This window comes from Ammodytes marinus, assembly GCF_949987685.1.
Source record: "Ammodytes marinus genome assembly, chromosome: 17".
Taxonomy (NCBI): Eukaryota; Metazoa; Chordata; class Actinopteri; order Uranoscopiformes; family Ammodytidae; genus Ammodytes; species Ammodytes marinus.
Genome location: NC_137221.1, coordinates 6,305,802 through 6,326,369, shown reverse-complemented (window position 1 = coordinate 6,326,369; position 20,568 = coordinate 6,305,802). Strand labels below are relative to the sequence as shown.

The 20,568-nt window shown below is 42.2% G+C and overlaps 1 protein-coding gene across 1 annotated transcript in view; it reads right to left on the bottom strand.

Annotated features, from left to right (window-relative positions):
* Window positions 1–118: 118 nt before the first annotated feature.
* nfatc1 (nuclear factor of activated T cells 1) overlaps window positions 119–20,568 on the bottom strand; it is a gene marked incomplete at its 3' end in the record, with an annotated part of 28,927 nt that continues 8,477 nt past the window's right edge. Inside the window, exons 4-8 of the mRNA XM_080045809.1 lie at window positions 19,162–19,364; window positions 16,728–16,900; window positions 15,210–15,350; window positions 2,699–2,767; window positions 119–135 (exon numbers count right to left, since the gene is read on the bottom strand). Coding sequence (XP_079901935.1) covers window positions 119–135; window positions 2,699–2,767; window positions 15,210–15,350; window positions 16,728–16,900; window positions 19,162–19,364 — 603 coding nt within the window. The remainder of the gene's footprint in view (window positions 136–2,698; window positions 2,768–15,209; window positions 15,351–16,727; window positions 16,901–19,161; window positions 19,365–20,568) is intronic.

Genomic DNA, 20,568 nt, shown 5'->3' with positions numbered 1-20,568 from the left:
GCCCTGACACACGCACAGGTGAGAGCCGACCCGTCCATGGAGCCGACACACGTTATATTAAATCACCGCACAGTCGCAAAGTCAAATGAAGCCAGATGAGGCTTTTCAACTTCTCGTATTAACCACCGCCCATCCCTATGGAGAAAGAGCATTAGGACACAGGAGTGAAACATAAACTGATGGGTTAAGTTTTTTTATTTTTTATTTTTTATTATGCACTTCGAGAATATAGTCGAAATTTCAAGAAAAAAGTGGAAATAGAATTTTGTGAAGAAACTCGACAGGTAAAGACTGGGGTAAAGTTTAAAGGTGTTGATAGAATGGAACTTCTGTGATCAATAACTCACAGGCCAAGTGTTATTAAAACCCACATTTTTAAGACGCAACATATTTGTTGTGTCATAGGGCCGACAGATAAGAGCGCCGTCTAATAAGCATGAAACATAATATAAATATTCAATATATCTTATACAGTGCAGTTTTCGAGCAAATACTTTACTGCAGTCTTTAACATTGTGTTTAATCTCAACATTGTATTTTCAGACTTCTCTGTATAATTCTTGACTTTTCGTCTTTTTTTATCAAAGACATAAAAAAAAATTCCTGTTGATAAAAACTCTGTAAACGCTTCACCATTCTCACGGTGATCGTGTCTCCAGGTTGAACCTTATTTACAGCATTTCGCTCGTGTCCCTGCGTTCCTACATGTCATTTTTACGCATATTCAGAAAAAACAACAAAGATTAATTTTGAATCCAGGACCGTGACTTCAAATCATTCACTTTACTTTTTGAAAGTTTTATGTGCACATGTGTTGCATTACAAAATCTTCCCCAACCCACTGAGGACCCGACTAGACCTTCAATTTGTGAAAAAAGCATTAGAATCACTCAAAAAAACTAGCACTGGGATGTTTTTACCTGACAAAAGTTATATCTCTCATGCGGACGGGAGGAGGAAATATGTGCCAAATTGAGCATGAAGGAGCATTTATGGACCGTTTATCTAACTGTATATGTGAGTAATCCCACCTATCTAAAACGGTAAATAATTCCGTATATTTAAACTGAATGGCCCCTCTTCTCCCTCCTGGGGCAAGCTCAGTTTGTGCAGGTGACGGAGGCAGTGAGGTATTCTTTGGTTTAGCGTTAGTGGTGGAACAGTAAGAGGTTAAACCTGGCCATGGCAGCGTCATTGTTTAAAATGGGACCAATCCAGCAGACTGGGCTGAGACGAGAGGGAGGGAGGCCCTTTGTCTATTCAAGCTGACAGATGTGTCCCAGCAGTCACTGTATGCGTGTGTGTGTGTGTGTGTGTGTGTGTGTGTGTGTGTGTGTGTGTGTGTGAGAGAGAGAGAGAGAGAGAGAGAGAGAGAGAGAGAGAGAGAAAGTGTGTATATTTGCAATGGAAGACCCCGGGAGCAGGTGCAGCGCCTCATATATAGACACCCTCTAATCCCCTCGTCTATTTCCCAGACTTCCTCCAGTCTCTCTCTCTCCCTCTCTCTCTCTTTGTCTCTCTCTCTCTCTTTCTCTCTCTCTCTCTCTCTCTCTCTCTCTCTCAGGACAAACTGCCAAGCACAAACTCCCACAGGTGGAAGGTTGAACTCTTAAAAACCTTTTCCACACGTCTCAAACACAACACTGCTGTTTTGCCCCCAGGGGTTACAGAAAAGCTACAGTCCTATTACAGTTACAATTATGTGTGTGTGTGTGTGTGTGTGTGTGTGTGTGTGTGTGTGTGTGTGTGTGTGTGTGTGTGTGTGTGTGTGTGTGTGTGTGTGTGTGGGCGCGTGAGTCCGTGCATCGACCACTAGATAAATCTCACATTCATATTGACTTTGGGCTACGAATTCGGAATCGGACCTTAATTAAAAGCTGTGCGGGTTCTTCCAAATGATCATTACAAATATATTTTCCCATTTATTTCCAGAGGTATGCAGCCCTTTCAGGCAGAACCTTTCTCTCCGAGATGTCTGCTGACTGCTCACAACATTAAAAAAAACAACACAACATTTCTTTAGAAGAAGCACATTCTCTTCCTTTTAAAGGTAATATCTGAATATTTAGCGGCATATAGTGGTGAAAGTTCTAGAATGCAACGCTCCCTGGGTAACCCCACAGCTTAGGATAATAACAGAAGCTACTGTGGCATTCAAGGACAAGAAGCTGCTACTAAAGATGGTATCATCCACCACTGCCTCAAGTTTTCCTCAATATCATGTGATGAAGTGAAGATGTATTTATTTATTTATTTTATAGTACTTCTTCTTGGTCTTCCAAAAAGTGCATTTCCCTATAGGACACCCACAATAAGTTAAGCGATTATACATTATTTAAAACATACTTATGAATATTATATTACATTTTTACCAAGTCTGTTCTGAAAAATGCCAATAAATGCTACACACTGCATCTTTAAAGGTAAATCATGTGTCTTTTTGTTTGTTTGTTTTTAGGTTGAACTGGGCCTTTAAAGTCAAGTGGAGATGTTGTGTAAACTGGACTCATAAATGACCAGGCTCCATTCATTCTCAGCTCACTGGATTAAGACATCAGCCTGTTAGTATTTTAAATGAAGATTGAGAACGTTTCACCACTTGGTTCAGTTCAAAACGATAGAGTGAAAACATCTGCTTTTCTCCAGCGTGCCCTCATCCTGAAACCAGAGCGGATTTAAAACCGTGTCACAGACAGACAGTATAAACTTACCGGCTTGGAGATGTCTTTATCAACCTTGGCCTCTGCCTCCCAGACGTGGTGACCATCTGAAAGAGAGAGAGAAAAGAGGAGAGAGAAAATGAAGGGTGTTGTCATACTTGGATTGGGTCCGAGTGAAGAAATGAAAATGAGCGTTGGTATTATTATCTGTTACATCAGTGATATATAAAACAGAGCCGAGGGGTATCGCGCACGTCATACTGTCTGAGAAGCCGCTTATGACCTCATATCCTCAGTCTACTAAACAGACAGACAGACAGACAGACAGACAGACAGACAGACAGACAGACACAAAGACAGACACAAAGACAGACAGACAGACACAAAGACAGACAGGCATACAGACAGACACAAAGACAGAGAGAGAAACAGACAGACAGACAGACACACGCACACACAAAGTCAGACAGACAGACAGAAATCTGATGCAATCCTTTAAAAAAAAAAAAGTAATTCCAAAGACATGAGGGCCATCTCTGGTGGATGAGAGAAGCCTTGACTTCATCTCTGTGTGGAATCCCGACATTCTAGAACAGCTGTTCAGCTCGTTAATACTCAGCGGCTGGAAACTGACAAACTGGCCTCCACTTTCAAACTTCTTACTTCTTATGTTCTCATGGGAACCTCTGTGCTGTCCCCGTATAATGATTGTTAAAGCCTCTGTAAACCCAAGTCCACAAAAGCCTTCTTACAGCTATGCAATATGGGGAGTCAGTTGCATGATCAGTAAAGCATCTGAAAAGAGTTAGGGCATATTCATCTATCCAAATGAAAAGATATTGTCATTTAAGTTTGACAAACTTTACAGAGATTAGGTTAAGATGAGTCGGGGCTTTATGCTCTGGTTCTTATTACACAATGAGTATTTTTTTTTAACCAATCACGGAGACCGTTTGATAAAGTCACTCACACCCACACACACAGTCCTGTCAAAGAGTGTGGACAGTTTTCATATACAATTTTAGTATTTATGTACATTTATTTTCAATACATTTTTTGTAAAAGTGTATTGAGACACTCGACTTTGATATCGATAATTGATTTCTACTATTTTAGACAGGGTTTTCTAGAGGCTTTGAACGGTTTTGGTATTTGCTCATTTTCTCGTAATGCCTTTTTTTTCTCCTTAAAAGACGCCACAATGAAGAGGTTTTCCCATCAGGCAGTAAAAAAGGACGCATCATACGAAGCTTACGGGAAACACAGGCCAGACCCAGGCTTAAAACAAACAGCAACGTTTGATTTGTCATTCTGCCCAATGAGGTGTGGGTGAAACTATATTTTTCACCAATTTATTAGACACATAGGGAAAGCATTGCACTTTTCTTTACACCCAAGACTCATTAGCGAGACCCTTAAACGACATTAAAACGGCTGCGAAAACGACTTTACGTGGAAAAGGAAAACTGCAGTTTTAAAAGAAAGAAAAAGAGGTCGAGCCGTGGGCCAAAAAAATCCTTTCTTGAGGAAAACGAAGTGAGATTTGTTCAGCTGTGTTGCTCAACAGGCTGTCTACAGGCTGACAAGTGGAGCGGCTGAGTTAAGCGGACAGATGTATGGACGGGGGTAACGCTGGTGTGTGTGTGTGTGAGGAGGTGGTAGAGACTGAAGAGGTGCAGCTTTGGCAATGACAGATTCTATTATGTCTACGGAGACACTGGAAAACTTTTCGCCCGGGCGTCTGAGCTGCTGCTTTTCATTCAGAAGTTATACTAAACGTGTGTGTCGTCTATAAGAGAATAAACTCTTCCAACCCCATTTTGTTTTTTTGCAGCCAGAAATGCAGGCTAAAACTTTGCTGGGAGAAAGGCAGAGAGATATAGTTGTATGACTACTATACTAAGTAGACTTTTTGAAAATGCACAGGCTTTTTTTTTGTGTGTGCATTTACTATGGTCCCTTGCCTGTGCACCTGCTGATGATTAGTTTGTGGAACTTGGGACACAGTTAAAGTCAGTGTATTCTAAAGAGGCTTTGAAGTAAGATATCATTCAGTACATAGTAACACTACATGGTACAAGAGATTGTCTGTTTCAAAATAAAAACTGCTCCAGCAATTAAAAATCTGCACAAAGATAGTCAACCACTTCAGAAACTGTATGAATCATCCCCACCATAAAAACATACTGAGGATGGCCAATAACATTCCATCTGAACCAACCATAGATAGTATATAAAAGGAACCAACCCATTTTCTGAACAGTGAGTACAATTTGTTCCCATATGAAGATATTTGAGATATTGGGTTCGAAACTGGAATAAAGTAAGACAATGATAGGCATTATATGGTGTCTTCTGTTATTGTATTATGTTGAATGTATTAGGTATAGTCTTGATGTTTTAAAGGTGGAGTCAGTGATTCTGGAGAATGCTTGTTGACGACATCACGTTTTTCAGTCAAAATCAGTGAATATCCTCACAATCCGCTACCTCTCCGTACTGCGTATGTGCTGAAAAAATATATCAGGTGTTTATACACAGCTTAGACGTAAACGGGATGGTGCTAGCTACGTTACAAATGATACACTTGCTTCGACAATAAAATAATATCGTATCGAATTAAATGTTTCATGATGCATTTAAATATTTATACACGTGTTGTTTTTTTATAATAACTTGTTGCCATGCCTGAACCAGCTGTCTCCACGTAGCCGCCTTAGTAATGCATTGTGCCATTCTGTTCCAGTTATTGCCAAACAGCCAAACGGAAGGGTCTGCGACGGCCAACTGAGTCACATAAATCTGAGTCACGTAATAAAACATGTTTAATCTTAACAAGGTTTTGGAACCGTTTCAATAAAATGTATCACAACTTTCCCTTTGAATTTGGTTCAGTCCCGTCTCAGACAGCACCACCGCTGTTACATTCACATCACAGGCTATTTGTCTAAATTATATTAAAGTGGATTTTCTTCTTTTTTTCTTCCATAAATAAACATTAGTAAAGAGAGACAAACGGCTTCTATTTGAGATTCATGACTTAGCCCGCTGAGCCACCAGACTACCAGATTACTTCCATGATTCTTACAAAGACATAGACACACAGAAACAGATTACCCAAATGCAGCAGTGTTAAAAGTACAGTGTGTAATATAAGAGTATTTTGGCATCAGCTTGTGTTAAAAGTTCTAGACTGCTAAGAGCTCTGTTGCTAACCTCCTCCAGTTCAGAAAATGCACAGAAGCTACAGTGGCCTTCAAGGTACAAGGTGGCACATTGCACCTTTAAACCAAACACAAAATAGTGAAAAATGTGTATATCGATTGATCAAACAAAGCTAGCTAAAATAAAAGTACTTGAAGTGCACCAAAACACACCAGTGACTACAGTGCTTTGGATCCATGTTGCAAGGAAGCATTTGTTTAAACAATAGAATCGAAAAGGAAAACTATTTGTCGTACAGGTTCCTCCTCAGAAAGTCTCTGCAGGACCACAGTGCCCGGTGGATATTTTAGTTTTATGTTGTAAAGGAATATTCTGTGCGTAGGCAGTTCATTACTTCTTGTAAACATTTTACAAAGAAATAATATCCTATTCTGACTCAAACATCGAGTCATAAGATTTCAGAGCCAGAGTCAGCTATTTCTGGAGAACACTTCAAAATCAGTGAATTTCTCCTTGAGACACGCAACCTGTCCGTACTGTTTGTGCAATGAAAAAACTGCAGTGGTAATACACGGCCTAGGCTCTGTAAATGGGCATGTTGCTAGCTACGGTGGGCCCCCTTTGTTAACATACCAGTTTACAGAGCGCTGCACACACAGTACGTATAGGTAGCGGACCAAAGGAGATATTCTCTAAAGTTGGACAAAAAAGTGATTTTGACAACAAGCATTCTACAGAATTGCTGACTCCACCTTTACATGTGACCAGTTAACCAGAAGACATTGGTTTCCCGCAGTAAATCTTAACTTAACCAATGAGATGAGTTCCTCCTCCAGGGAGGCAGTGCGGTCTCTAGAAAGAAAATGCTTGTTTGACTGAAAAGTTAATCTGCCCGTCTGTGTCTGTCTTTTCTCTCTCTCTCTCTCCTCTTCACTCTCTCTCTCTCTCTCCTCTTCACTCTCTCTCTCCTCTTCACTCTCTCTCTCTCTCTTTTCTTTGGGAACGTCTCCAAAAGGGAAGCCTTCCGCAGCCGATGTCAATCCACAGGAGGTAAACATGTTTTTCAGATCTCCCTCTCTACGTCTGTCTCAAATTCTCCCTGTCTGCTTAGCTCTCTGAGTCACTCTCATCACATCAATTTTCACATCAAGGCAGAAGATAGAAAAATCAAATTTAGGACTTTCAGTTTCTGTGCCCGGATACCTATTGCCAGGAAACTTCCCAAGAGCCGAGAAAAAGAAGAAAAAGAGGTTTGAGAATAGTTGAATGCGTGGGATGCTTTGGTTTGAATAGAGTGTAACGGATAATTGATAACCGCAGAATGTAATTGATAACCGCAGAATGTTCCAGAGTTATAGGGCAACATCTGCACAACGCCTGCACCGACCGATCCAATGAAAAAACTTCAGCAGCAATCCCCCCCCCCTGTCCCCTCTCCCCTCCTACCAAAGCACAATATGGCCTCTGGCTCCCTGGCCCACTGTGCTGGATATTCTCCAATATTATCTAAGTTAAACAACTCAGCCTAAAAAACTTCTTCTCCCCCCCCTCACAAAACCACCCCGACCATAAAAACCCACTACCCCTCTCCAACTTTTCAACAACGCCCAAGCTCCACTCGCCTTGGCCGCGTCCCCAGCCTTATAGCAAGAAGTCTTTACAATTCACATTTCGTTAGCAATGGTCTATACAAATCATTACCTTCTCACAAGAGACATTACACAGAGCAGGCAATGACACAGCGGACGGTGGTGGTGCTGTAGAGAAAGGGGGTGGGGGGGGGGGGGTCAAACAATATACAATGGAGTTATTTGTCATGTTGGGTTTATAAAAGGAATCAAACAGCTCCTTGTGCTCCTTAATTGGAGATGGGTGGAGTGAAAGGTTTAGTGCCCAGAGTGAAACAGCGGGGTGGCGTGTGCCCAAGCCCTCATAACGTACAGTAAATATAAACACATGGCGAATGTGGCGCGCTCAAAGAGTTCCCTTGTCCTCGCACTGATGACAGAAACTTCTTCCTTCCTACCGCCCTGAAAACACGTGGATTATTTTTTTTTTTTGCAAGTTGCTGCACTGTAAAAAGAAAAAAGTTAGGAAAACTCACATTTTGGGAGTTTTTTGAGACCAACTCAAACTTGTTTGAAGGAAAACGGCCCATTTAGGCTGCAAGTCATCTTGAGTTGAGATAACTTTGCATCCCTAAGTAACGTAACTTCAAGTTTTGAGTAAAACATAATAATAATTCTAAAGTAAAAGTTGTAGGCCTACCACCTGCTATTGTCTGAAATTCGAAGTATGTAGAACTCAACATTTTAGAAGGGTACATTTTCAATAAATATAAATGATAAGCTATCCCAACAAAAGATAATAAGTTGGCACAAATGAAGGTTCTTATCCTTAAAAACTTAAGAGTTTAAGTTGGCCACAAAACTAAAAAAATCTAGTGAAGACATGCAGTTTCCTTTAAAATTGGAAGTTTTCCTAACTTGTTAATTTTTACAGTGTGTGGTGTGAAAGGCGACTGCATGAGCCAATACATGGCACCAGAGGAGGAGATATCTGACATCTACTAACAGCTACAGTGGGGCCTGTCACTGCACTATGTCATCCGGATCATTCTTTGATCAAGAAATCAGAAAATCTCTGTAGTTTCTCAAATGGGCCTTGATGTGATTTTTTTATGAATCATACACTGTAACGCCTTAAAACATAATCCTTCGCTGTTTATGCGTCTGTAATTGATTTGTTTATGAAAACATCCATTGTTCTCTGAAGTGTCGGAGGCAGCCAAACCACCAAACGGCTTCAAGTGGAAGTCATTGTTCTGGAAAAGCGCTGAAACTAAAACCCTCTGACCACCACTCCCCTCTAAACAAAACCACTGATGCTAACAGCTAGCAGCTATGCTAACTGAGCTGCCACAGTGTTCATGCTAAAGCAGGGGTGTCCAAACTTTTTTCACTGAGGGCCACATACAGAAAAATCTACGAAGGGCCGGGCCACTTTGCAAAAATAACACATTTATCAAGAAATGTAGCTGCTATGATGTTTAGTTTCATAGCGTCTTCGTAAATTGTAATCCTTCTTCACGGCAACACTTTGCTTGCACATTAAACAGATACATTCCCCCTCTTGTTAAATGCCATTGATACACCCAGTATTTTCTACTTTTGCGTCCAATGTCCAGCTGGGTGAAAATAGCATACGGCATACCCCCCGACCCCCCTCCAAGGGGGCCCGGGGGGTATGCCCCCCCGGGAGATTTTTTTAAGTTTTTAAAGTGAAATGCATGAATCTGGTGCACTTTGAGAGGGAAATTAAGAGGCTAAAGCTGAAGAATTTTGTATGAAAAAAATGGAGACACTGTGTCGGATGAATTAAAAGCTATTGGAGAAGGACACATGGATTTTCCATAATAATATTAATTTAAAATAAAATATTATGCAGGGTCCTCTGGGATGGGCTTGGTGCTCTTTTTATTTTATGGGACATATTTCTCTGTAATATAATGAGTGCATTTAAATTATTTAAAAATTAAAAGGGCCATATTACATTATATTTTTAAAATGTTCCACGGGCCAATCAATCAGTTTTGACACCCCTGCACTAGTGGGTTAACTAAGAAATGCAAAAAAAAAAAAAAAAAAAGAAATCTTTTTTTTTTTTTTTTTTTTTTCAAAGGGCCATATTACATTATATTTTTAAAATCGGCCGCGGGCCAGTAAAAAGCGGGCCGCGGGCCGCAGTTGGCCCGCGGGCCGTAGTTTGGACACCCCTGCGCTAAAGGGATAGTTCACTATTTTTAAAGTGGGGTTGCATTGAGGTACTTATGCATTGTTAGTGTGTTACCCTATGGAGATGGTATTCAGCGCAGTCTCTATAAGGAGGTTCGGGGAGACTGTAGCAAAAGTCAGCATTGTACTGTTACAGAGGGGGCCAGCTGATTTTTTTTTATTTTTTATTGCCATAGATATAAATATATACATTAAAAATAAATATCCATTCAATTGTACACTAAATATAGGATTTTTTAACTGCTGATTTGTCAACTGATTGATTGCACTGCAACATTTATACAAGTATCTTACATCTCTGCCGAACTTCTTTAAATGACTGCGCTGAACACCATCTCCATAAGGTTAGAGACTAACTATGCACAAGTACCTCATACAACCCCACTTCAAAAACACTGAACTATCCCTTTAAAAAAACAGCCTGTTACATTGCTGTCCTCTCGCTCACAGCTCTCGTGGGCTTAAAGGAGGATGGTTATCTGTAATTTTGCACAGGTAATTCCAGACACCATCTGGCAGCCTTTGCAGTATGATAATCCCTCTCACACAGTTCAGTTTCCAGGTCCTTATACTGGCCAAAAACAATCAGACCAAATTAAGTTTTAGGGGTGTTTAGGTCACACATCCAGGTCTATATACCAGCTAAAGGCCTCACAGGCAGACAGACACACAGGTGAGGAAGATGGGTCAACACACAACAATGCTAACCCCTGTAGCTAAGGAGTTTTGACGCATCAGGGGAATGATTGTTCACAGTGATATTATTGAGTGCAGCAGAGCAGGCAGCTGTCCAGAGCAACAGGCCAGATGCGAAGGGGTTTTCTTCTCACTAGAGGGTTCCCTTCAGGGATCTCTCGCTTAAATGAAGTTATTATCAGTCAGAGTGGGGAAACACTGTGAGGAAAACGAAAGAGACACAGAGGTAGTGCATGAACTACATAGAACTTATCCATAGACTATATACAGTATTTATTTAAAGGTGCTGCGAGGAACTTTTTTATATTTCTGAAACAGTCTCATTTTCCCTCTGATGATCATAAATGACATGTAACAGCAAGCGCGACCATCAGTGCAAAGAATGCTATTTTGATATAGTTTTTCTTAATGCCTTTGTCATGGGTATACGCTCACCCAGGAACTACAGCTGGCGTAGTAAAAACACTACCGCTTTTGTCCAAAGGGGGTGCAAGAATGAACAAAAACTGAAAGTTCCTCGGAGCACCTTTAAATCTACTGTTATTTCACCCCTGTGTGTCTATTGTTTTCAACCAGTGACAACCCCCTTTTGACTTCTGCCTTGAAACAAATTCATCTAACTGATGATCCAGATTTTGATTTATAAGTAGCCCCCATGCTGAAAACTGGACTATTTTTTCTTGTTTGGAGATATGTGTTTATTCACTGGACATTAATACGTAATTTATCTACATCATCTCCTCACAGTCACACTATTGATCTCTCCTACACTTCCTGCCTGTTAGTTGTTATATTTAAACGTCTTAAATCTACTATAGTGTTTTGAAGTAAACAAAGAGAAGAGAGCCGTTTTTGTCTCCACAGTTTCCACCCCTGTGTTCAATCACTGTGCCTCACTCTCTCTCTTTCTCTGTCTTTCATTGTCTAGTTGGAGTCGGAGTTGCATTTATTTGCGGACAATAAATGACATGTGAGAAGAACGCCTCGAGCCAAAACACTGCAAATCACAGAACAACAAGAGGTGAATAGAGGACATCGGGAGCTAATTTTCCAAAATGGCGCGACTGACTGGGACTTATCAGAGTGAGCATCTTTCTGGGCAAATCAATGCAAGGTGAGATCCCGTATGGTTTAGATTACCGGACGATATTTGCAGCGCCAAGGCCGTACACAGTACATCCCTTACGACTGTTTGGCTGTAACCAGGAGTGACAACTGCACTGATGCTATCTCTGTTATTTCTACCGAGGCAGCACACAGGCGGGAGATAGCAGATAGGACGAGAGCTAGAGGGCGGGGGAGAGAAAAAGCTGTTTTTTTTTTTAGATGTTTTGCGGAGGACTGAGGAGCAGGTGACAGAGAGGGTCCCTGTGGTGGAAACGAGGGATTTCCTTCTGTTACGTGTGTGAGTCACCGGTAGCAACAACAACAACAAACTGCAGAGACACTGCAGGTGAATAGGGTAAAAAAATAATGTAACGTATGGATATCTTCATGAAGCTTTGCCAGTCGATAACTGACATTAAAATAATAATTTATTTGTGGGTTTTTTTCCAGAAATGTTTGAGTTGTGCAAATTTGCTGATATCAAACTTATGTTTGTACAATTGCATCTGGACAACATCTAGATGTTGGATAAAAACCACAGTTAAAATATTAGTGTCGAAAATTGATTGATTTTGGATGTAGCCTTTTTTCACTTAATAAAAAAAAATGTCAGTCTTAAAATGCCTTTTCTGCATGTTTTTTTTGTATTGTAAATCAGACATTTTACCAAATGTGAGCAAATCCTTCAGAAATCACCTTTAGAATAGTGCTAACAATGACTAGACATGTTATTGAAGCAAAATAGACGAAAAAAATCCAACATTTTACCAGTGGCTGAGTATGAAACTGGAATTGCACGCAAAAACATCCCTCACTGACACAATTTCTTCCTCTCTTTCACTAGAAACACTCCAAATGTGTCACTTCACCCACAATCTCATCTGTCATCACAATGAAAACATCATCTAGACCGTCGGACGCTGAGAGAGAAACCAAAACAAATGAATCTTTTAGTTTGTTGGCCCGGCCTCTTAAGCCAGGGTGACCCATCATCCTGCCTCTAATGACAGGGGAAACTCTGACACACACACACACACACACACACACACACACACACACACACACACACACACACACACACACACACACACACACACACACACACACACTTGTAAGTACGGGATACATGCAAACTGTCTATGTCCACATGTTCTGTTACCGCAGCTTTGTGAGCGTTATTTTGTGAGAGAAATTTATTGGAAAATTTGCAGGAAAATTGTCCGTCGGTGAAATTAAAAGCTTAAGCTCTTTACGGCAACAAAATCCACCACTTGGGATTTATGAGTAAGATCATTAAACTGTTTCTCAGAGCTCCGCTTTGGCATGAGAAAAATAACAATAAAAGCAAATGACATTTCCATATTCTATCGGTTCTACGTGAGGATGTGAAAGCCGTTGCATGTTATGCAAACCGGTTATTTTGCCTCTATCTTATAGGTGGAGTCAGCAATTCTGGACAACACTTGTTGTCAAAATCACTTTTATGTCAAAATCAGTGAATATCTACTCATGACCCGCAACCTGTCCATACTGTCTGTGCGATGAAAATGTTAATACACAACCTAGGCTCTATAAACGGGCATGTAAACAGAGGGTATACGTAAAACAAAGGGGGCCCACCGTAGGTTACCCGTTTACAGAGCCTAGGCTTTGTTTTAACACTGGATTTGTTTTCCAGCGCGCACACACAGTAGCACATGTTGCAGATCATGAGGAGATATTCACAGATTTTGACAAAAAAAAAATTCCATAATCACTGACTCCACCTTTAATATAGCAATGATGCGGTTTTGACCACGGAGATTAATGATGTTTGTACTTGTCTAACTGTGTGTATTTACCTCTGTATTTAGACAGAGAGCAGCTGTAAAGACGCAGTGTGGTCTGTAGGGAGAACAGAGAGCACACAGTACATAAACTGAGCCCGGATAGAGAGGTGGAAGGAAGGATGGAGAGAACCAGAAGGGAGGGCAGTGTGTTGTGGAAGCCTGGCTCAAGGGCGTTTCCATGGTAGGATTGCCCAGGAATCTGCTGCTGCTGTTGGTGCCAGCCGTGGGGAAACCCTCATCAAAACAAGGCAGCGAAAGCACCCATCAACACCGACCAGACCAGGGCCTGAGCAGGGCCCTAGAGACAGGCATACTACTGACCCAGACAAAGCCTTGTGTCAGTGTGTATTTATCTTCCCTTCTACTGAAACAATTATTTGTCTTTGAGATTTAGAAGTTTAGTTATACAGTAGATTTCCTGAAGGCAGACGTTAACTCATTGTTTGGGTTAAACTTCGGGTCAGAGTGCTACAGAATTAAGTCGAACATGGTCGGACTGGGAGCCTCGTGAAGAAAGACAACTGCTATAAGAGGATAACATGATGAGTTTACAAATACAGTTAAGCTTAGAAAAATAATGGCCAGCTTTGCATTACTATGAAATATAGCAATCATAACAGAAACTATGAGTTGGCCTAGCATGCAGTTCAAACTTCTCTGAACTACAAAAGATAGTTAAGCAAAAGAGCTAGCCTCCGTGTTTTGACAATAATGGAAATTATTTCCAAGCGTGTATATAGATATTATTTTTGCAATCTACCTTTGAATGAACCATTTCATGCTCCGAAATGGTTAATTCCATCCAGTTCCACTAACGTGTCTGTCTGTACACAACAGAGATCAGAGTCTGCGCTCATTTAATCACTTCTTGGTTTGATAAACAATCTCACTACCCCATTGTAATGTGAGTGTGAGTGTGTGTGTGTGTGTGTGTGTGTGTGTGTGTGTGTGTGTGTGTGTGTGTGTGTGTGTGTGTGTGTGTGTGTGTGTGTGTGTGTGTGTTGCCTATGGGACCGGGGCAGCCTTGGTTTCTTCCGTTCACAGGTGGAACAATGAAAAGGTTTCCCTTCTGTTTTTATTCTGAATGAGTCACCGTGGCGATAGGATCACACGTGTTTACACTGCTCAGCCTTGGCCCAAACCCACGCTCACGTTGCTTTTGCCGAAGCCAATCAAGGAAATTGCTGTTTGTAAACCTCTTGGTATCAACATCTGGGAGCAGTCCTCTCTCTCTCTCTCTCTCTCTGGTTCTCTCTCTCTTCATCTCTCTCTCTTCCCTAACCAAACAGCTTAAAGAAGAGAGAAAGAGGGATGGCACACACATGCACACATGCAGCGCCACCACGTGCACACAAAGTCACCCACCTACACAGACAGACAGACAGACAGACAGACAGACAGACAGACAGACAGACAGACACACACACACACACACACGTTGCATTTGTGATCCATTCCTCGGCTGAACAGGCAATGGAAACTTCTGCAAATGTAAATCTGCTGGGTTAAAAATACAGCGCATTAATGTGCACCACATGTGGCACTCTGGCAGGACGGAGGATATTTTGACGGCGAGGGAAAAGTAGGGAGGGAAGAAGGAGGCAGGTCCTGGGGTTTCTCCAACAACGGAGAGGGAGACACACAAACACACACACACACACACACACACACACACACACACACAGCTGTACCACAAATACACACACACACACAGCTGGAACACAAACACTCACGCACATGTACACACAGCCGTAACACAAATACAGACACACACACACAAAGACACACACATACAGACAAACACACACAAACACAATCACGTGCGCACACACACACACACACACACACACACACACACACACACACACACACACACACACACAGCTGTATCACCAATACACACTGACTCGTACACACAGCTGCACTAGGCACTCACACACAACTCCTCCTTTTTTTACCTTGAGCCTTTTCCACGAACAGCACCTTGGAGTCGTGCTGGAAGTTGTGTCCGTCGAGGCGCATCCTCTCGCCCCCCGAGGCGGGACACGTCTCCAGGTTCTGCTTATCCACTAACGGCAGCTCCTGGGCCGATCGCTGGGCTGTGGGACAGAGAAACACTGCCTCATCTTACTGCTGTCTCACACACACACACACACCCACTCCCCATGCAGACCTGAGCATCCAGGCCCGGGCTGAATCACTATACCTAGACAGCTTTCAACAGAGCTGCAAACCTCCACCCCTTCATGTTAGAATCACACTGTCTCTTTGCCTGTATAAAGAGAGACTCCGTGTTGTGTTTATAGGTGTTTTCCTTATAATTATGCTGCATGTTTTGTCTGAAATATTTGGTTAAAGAGTATCTTTCCTTTTCCCGTCTTCGCCACTCCTCTCTATCTCTCTCTCACCTTTTGGCACGGCCGTCTCATTCCTCACTAGCCTTCACTTTTTATTTTTTTCTAATGCCATGAAATATTATCTGATGCATTGGCCAGGCCTCCTCCTTCCCTTGCGAAAGATATATCTGTAATCTCATCGTGATTGACCGGGATACATAAATAGAGAGTTCAATAAAACCTGAATAGTTTTTCTCTCATACGAGGGATCATCTTCTCGAAGCCCGACGCTCCCCGCTTTCTGATTAAAAAAACTCCTAATTCCGCGTGTTTGCAAACCATCAATCTTTTCCCACATCTCGGTTTCTCTCCCCCCTCTGACTCACTCACTCACTCACTCACTCACTAAATGAATTTATGGTCGAAAAACAATTGCTTTGTGGCAGTCGTTCAGAAACCAACAATAGTCTATTTCAAGGGGACTGAGATCATGGTTTAACTACTGTCTTTCATTTTACCTCATAAGACTTAATCTGTGATGGCAGCTATCGGAGCCAGAACCACATAAAGGGGCTGATCCGCGTCAGTTTATCTCAGCCAATGGAAAGGTCGAATCCAGTGCAGTGCGGGGAGTCGGTGGAGTTTATTGAACAAGTCACACAAATGCTTTCAAATTAAATAGCTGCCACATAAGATAATGATAACTTTTTTGTTATCCTTTAATGTAGTGCTTATCTTTTGTCACGTCAGAATGGCGCTTTGTAAATAAACTTGCATTTCCTAGCATCTAAATCTAGTCTATCTAGAACTATTTTGTAATTAACGGTGAGTACTGCATGGCTGTTGAGATGTCAGTATTTTTTTTGGTCTAATTTGTCAACTAAACTTCATGAAAGTCCATCCAATAGCATGGCTACAAAAATGGAAAAAAAATGAATGCAGTTTGGTGTAGCAGAATTTTCTTTTTATCCCATATTCATCTTGCTTCTGAAATATATCTTCAGAGCACTTAGACAGGCCGGGGAACACCGTAGTCATGAACATAACTAATCTACCATTTAAGCACTTTTTAAGAGGCATTAGAGAGGGACTGAGGGAGACTGGGCTTAAAGAAAAACAAATATGCAAAGTTGAACTTACAACACTCGATGGGGTTGGATGAAGCCTGCAGCGACACCATTCTCCCCGTGGGCTGGTTGATGTGAACTCGGAAAACCATCCGCACTCGTGTGTTCTTGCGTCCGATGTCCGTCTCCCCTTTTCTCAGCTCAATGTCCGAGTTGCGGAGCTTCAAGATCCCGGCGCAGTCAATCCTGTATTGTCGGTGGAGACATAAAAATGAACGTGTTAAAGGCTGCCAGAGTCTGTCCGAGCACAAGCCAAATCGTCGTGTGCGTTAAAGCTACAGTGCGTAACTTTTTCATATGAATGAATGAAGGTTACATTCAAGCCACTGCCAAATGAGTTGACACGAAGCTGATTAAGCCCTATCAGCTCCATAAAACTCTGTCTGCATTTCTCAGTATGGCAGCGTTTACAAAGTGGTGTCGCCCCAAGAAATGTTTCAGTTGTTGATTTTACTGCTAAGAAAAAAACCTGTCACACAGCAACATTTATAAAAATCCATCTGGGATCACCTAAGGATTACCTCATGTGCACCGACAACAGTGTTGTTGTAATTACTCAGAATTCCTCAAGGGGGCGACAGAAGGTACACACTATAGCTTTAATGACCCATTTACTCATACAGTTTATCAGGCTGTGATTCATGGGGCTGAAATAAAAAGTTACTGTGCGCTCCATCAACCAAGTCCTTCAGGAGGCTGCAGTAGTGTCAACAGAAGATTAACACCAGCACCCAGGACTGAGCCGCTACACCTCAGTGCATCCACTCTTAGGGGAAAATTCAAAACTCTATAGTTACACATGTCTGGGAACTTTCATTACGTCTTATTTAAGATCCACTAGAGATAGCTTCTGACGTACTGTTCCCTTTGCCACAAATCTCACTAACCAAGAATTGGCCGTGAAAACAGCTTTTTACAGTGTCCAGGCCTTCATCAGGCACCTAATAAAAGGCCTTTTTTCATACTTGAATACCTTAAAGTTCCTCCAAACAGTTTCTGGCATTTGCATCGGCGTGCTACTTGATGCCGCATTCCTCAAAGCCTAGTTAATGTCAACTTTTACACACATTCGAACACTCCCTAACATTCTTTCTCCTCCAGACACCAGGGTCTCTGCCTCGCTGGTGAAGTAATCAGGTGTTGATGCTACAGAGCCCAGCTGTTGAGCTCTCCTCCGCCTACACACACACACACACACACACACACACACACACACACGGACAAAGTGAGTGAAAAACCCTGATCTGTCCGTTCAGCGACTGAGAAAAAGGTGTGGTTCAGATTTTTGAAAGCGTTAATGGCAAATTACTCAATTATTGGCTTTTATAACATTAAAAAACTGAAAAAATGTATTGGTAGTTATTACATTATTGGCTGCTACACATGTCATCATCTTGATTTACTATTTCAGAAATATAATATCGGTTACATTCTACACTGCACATTTAAAACGTCTGCATGTCACACCGGGGTACATGTCAAAACTAATAAATCTCCCACAAATCCCTCGCCTACGCTGTAAGCACCCCGAAAGCGTGTAGAGAGAGAAACCGTATCCCGAGATGAAGTTGTTGTATAAGGGGGGGAGAGAGATTATGTGCTACATCCATTAAAACGCAGAGAAAGTGCTGATGCTAGCAGGCAGACAGAAACCCCAGGTCCCTGTTAGCAGCCCAGAGCTTCCCCAGTAATCTGAGCTCCACAGGCTTATAAAATGGGAAAGACACCAGTGTGTGTGCAGAGGGCAAGACTTTCACGAGCCAAGCACACGCTCATGAGCAGACACAGAATACTGCGCAGTGTGCACTATGAGAAAACTATCTTATCTTGAGGTATTCGTTGTTTTTTAGTTTTTAAACATGTTTTCATAGGGTGACATTATTCTATAAGAAAGAAACATTTCCCTCACATAGGTCAGAGACTGTAACCCGACTCAAAGTTTAACTTAGAGATTTTCCTGTGACAGTGAAACACGTCATGCAGAACTGCTGAAAGATATTTAAATATTTAAATTTAAAAGATATTAAAATAAATTTATTTTTGAAGCGGTGGCTGAGCAGGTAGAGTGGTCGTCCTGCCCACTGATTGCCGGGTTGGACGTATACAGGGTAGCAGGGACTTTACTCTCGATGGGGCGTCCTTAGCTCAGTTGGTAGGGCGTCCCCCCCATGGGCCTCGGCCAGCAGCGGACCCGGGTTCGATTCCAGCCCGTGGTCGTTCTCTGCATGTCACTCCCCTCTCTGCCCCATTTCAACTCTGTCTCTACACTATCAATAAAACATGAAAAATGCCAAAAAAAAAAAAAAAAAAAAAAAAACTCTCGATGCTAAAAAGTTGAATTTTCACCCTGATTCAGCCACTTAACCCACTGTATCCGTGTGGAGATATTTTAACCTCCAAATCCCCAACTCAAATGTCCCCTGACGTTTAAAGCCCCTGATACTCACATGGCTCTCATGTTGTTCTCGGGCAGCAGAGGGATCTCCAGCACCTTGGTGTTGTTGTGCAGCGCCTCGTGGCTGGGCGTGGACACCGTCTTGCCCGTGATGCGGTGGACCTGGTAGAACGCGTGCGGCCGCAGCAGACGGTCGTCCGCCGTGCCGATGAACAGCTGCAGCGTCAGAGGCTCACTCTCCATGTAACCGTGGAGCTAAGAGAGGAAAACAGACAAAAAACGACGTTGTGGTTTAAAGGGGGAATATGCAGATTCAGGGGAAGGGGGATTTGTTTACATTTGCAGAGCCTGCAGTTGGTTTACAAAACATATTTATTCTACATGTAATTTTTATTATTGGATGATTATGTCATCACAAATCAAAACAAAATTATTTTGAGGCACCTGGGACCAAATGTAGGACTGGAATATGTATGTAAACAAAACTGTGGGCCCTGCTGCTGTAAACAACAATATGTAGCTTTCTAACTTCTAACAGTGTTCCACGGATCGAATTTTCCTGTGAGGAAAGTTTGTTTATTCAGTTATGTGAATATACCTTAGAGAATGCTCACTTCTCTGACACACCCAAGGTTACATAGTGCACCTTTAAGCTGTTCCTTTCCTTTTTCAAAAAAAAAAAAAAAAAAAGGTGGAATCAACTTCCTGTTAAAAACAAATGTAGGTCTTTGAAAAGGTCAGGCTCTCAGCGTGATCCTTCTCAAACAAAGTGCCCATTTAGGAGCCTGTAATCACCCTTTTCATCTCCTCTAATTTACTACCAATGGCCTGTGTGTACACTTCCTCCATCAGGTCAGGTCCTGCCAAGATGTTGATCCCACAGTAGCTCAAATCTCAGGGGGAAGCTGCTGCCAGAGAGAGCAGTCAAACCACCTACAGCGAGGGAGCGCGCGGTGTTTGATTTGTGAGCGCGGCGCTTGCCTTGTGACAAGACTAAGCCAGTGTGTTCAGTGAAAGTCAAGGTCAGTCCCACCGAGCCCCTCGGCCAATCAGGGACAAGTACAACTCTCCGTGGTGAGTGGTGACCGTGCTCTGATTTTTATCAGTAAAATGATGCCGACACGACAGAGTTGGAAACAGCTTTTGAGCGCTGTGTAGATCCTAAAGTAGTCCCAGGACCCCCTAGGTGTTGCATGACGGGAGGCCTCCTTCCCTCCCTTCCACCCTCCCTCCCTCCCTCCCTCCCGCAAAGATGACCTCAACCACCCAAACTGTAAAGTACAACAGGCACGGAGACCGAAACACGCAAGCCAGTAATCTGAGAACAGCAGCTACTACTGACACACTAAAGAGAGTAATGTATGTTATCCATACAGTGTGAATTAAGACCAGAGCAATTGGCATCTTGACGTCAAAACATCTGAAAGGGACGCAATGTCTACAATGAGAATCAACCCAG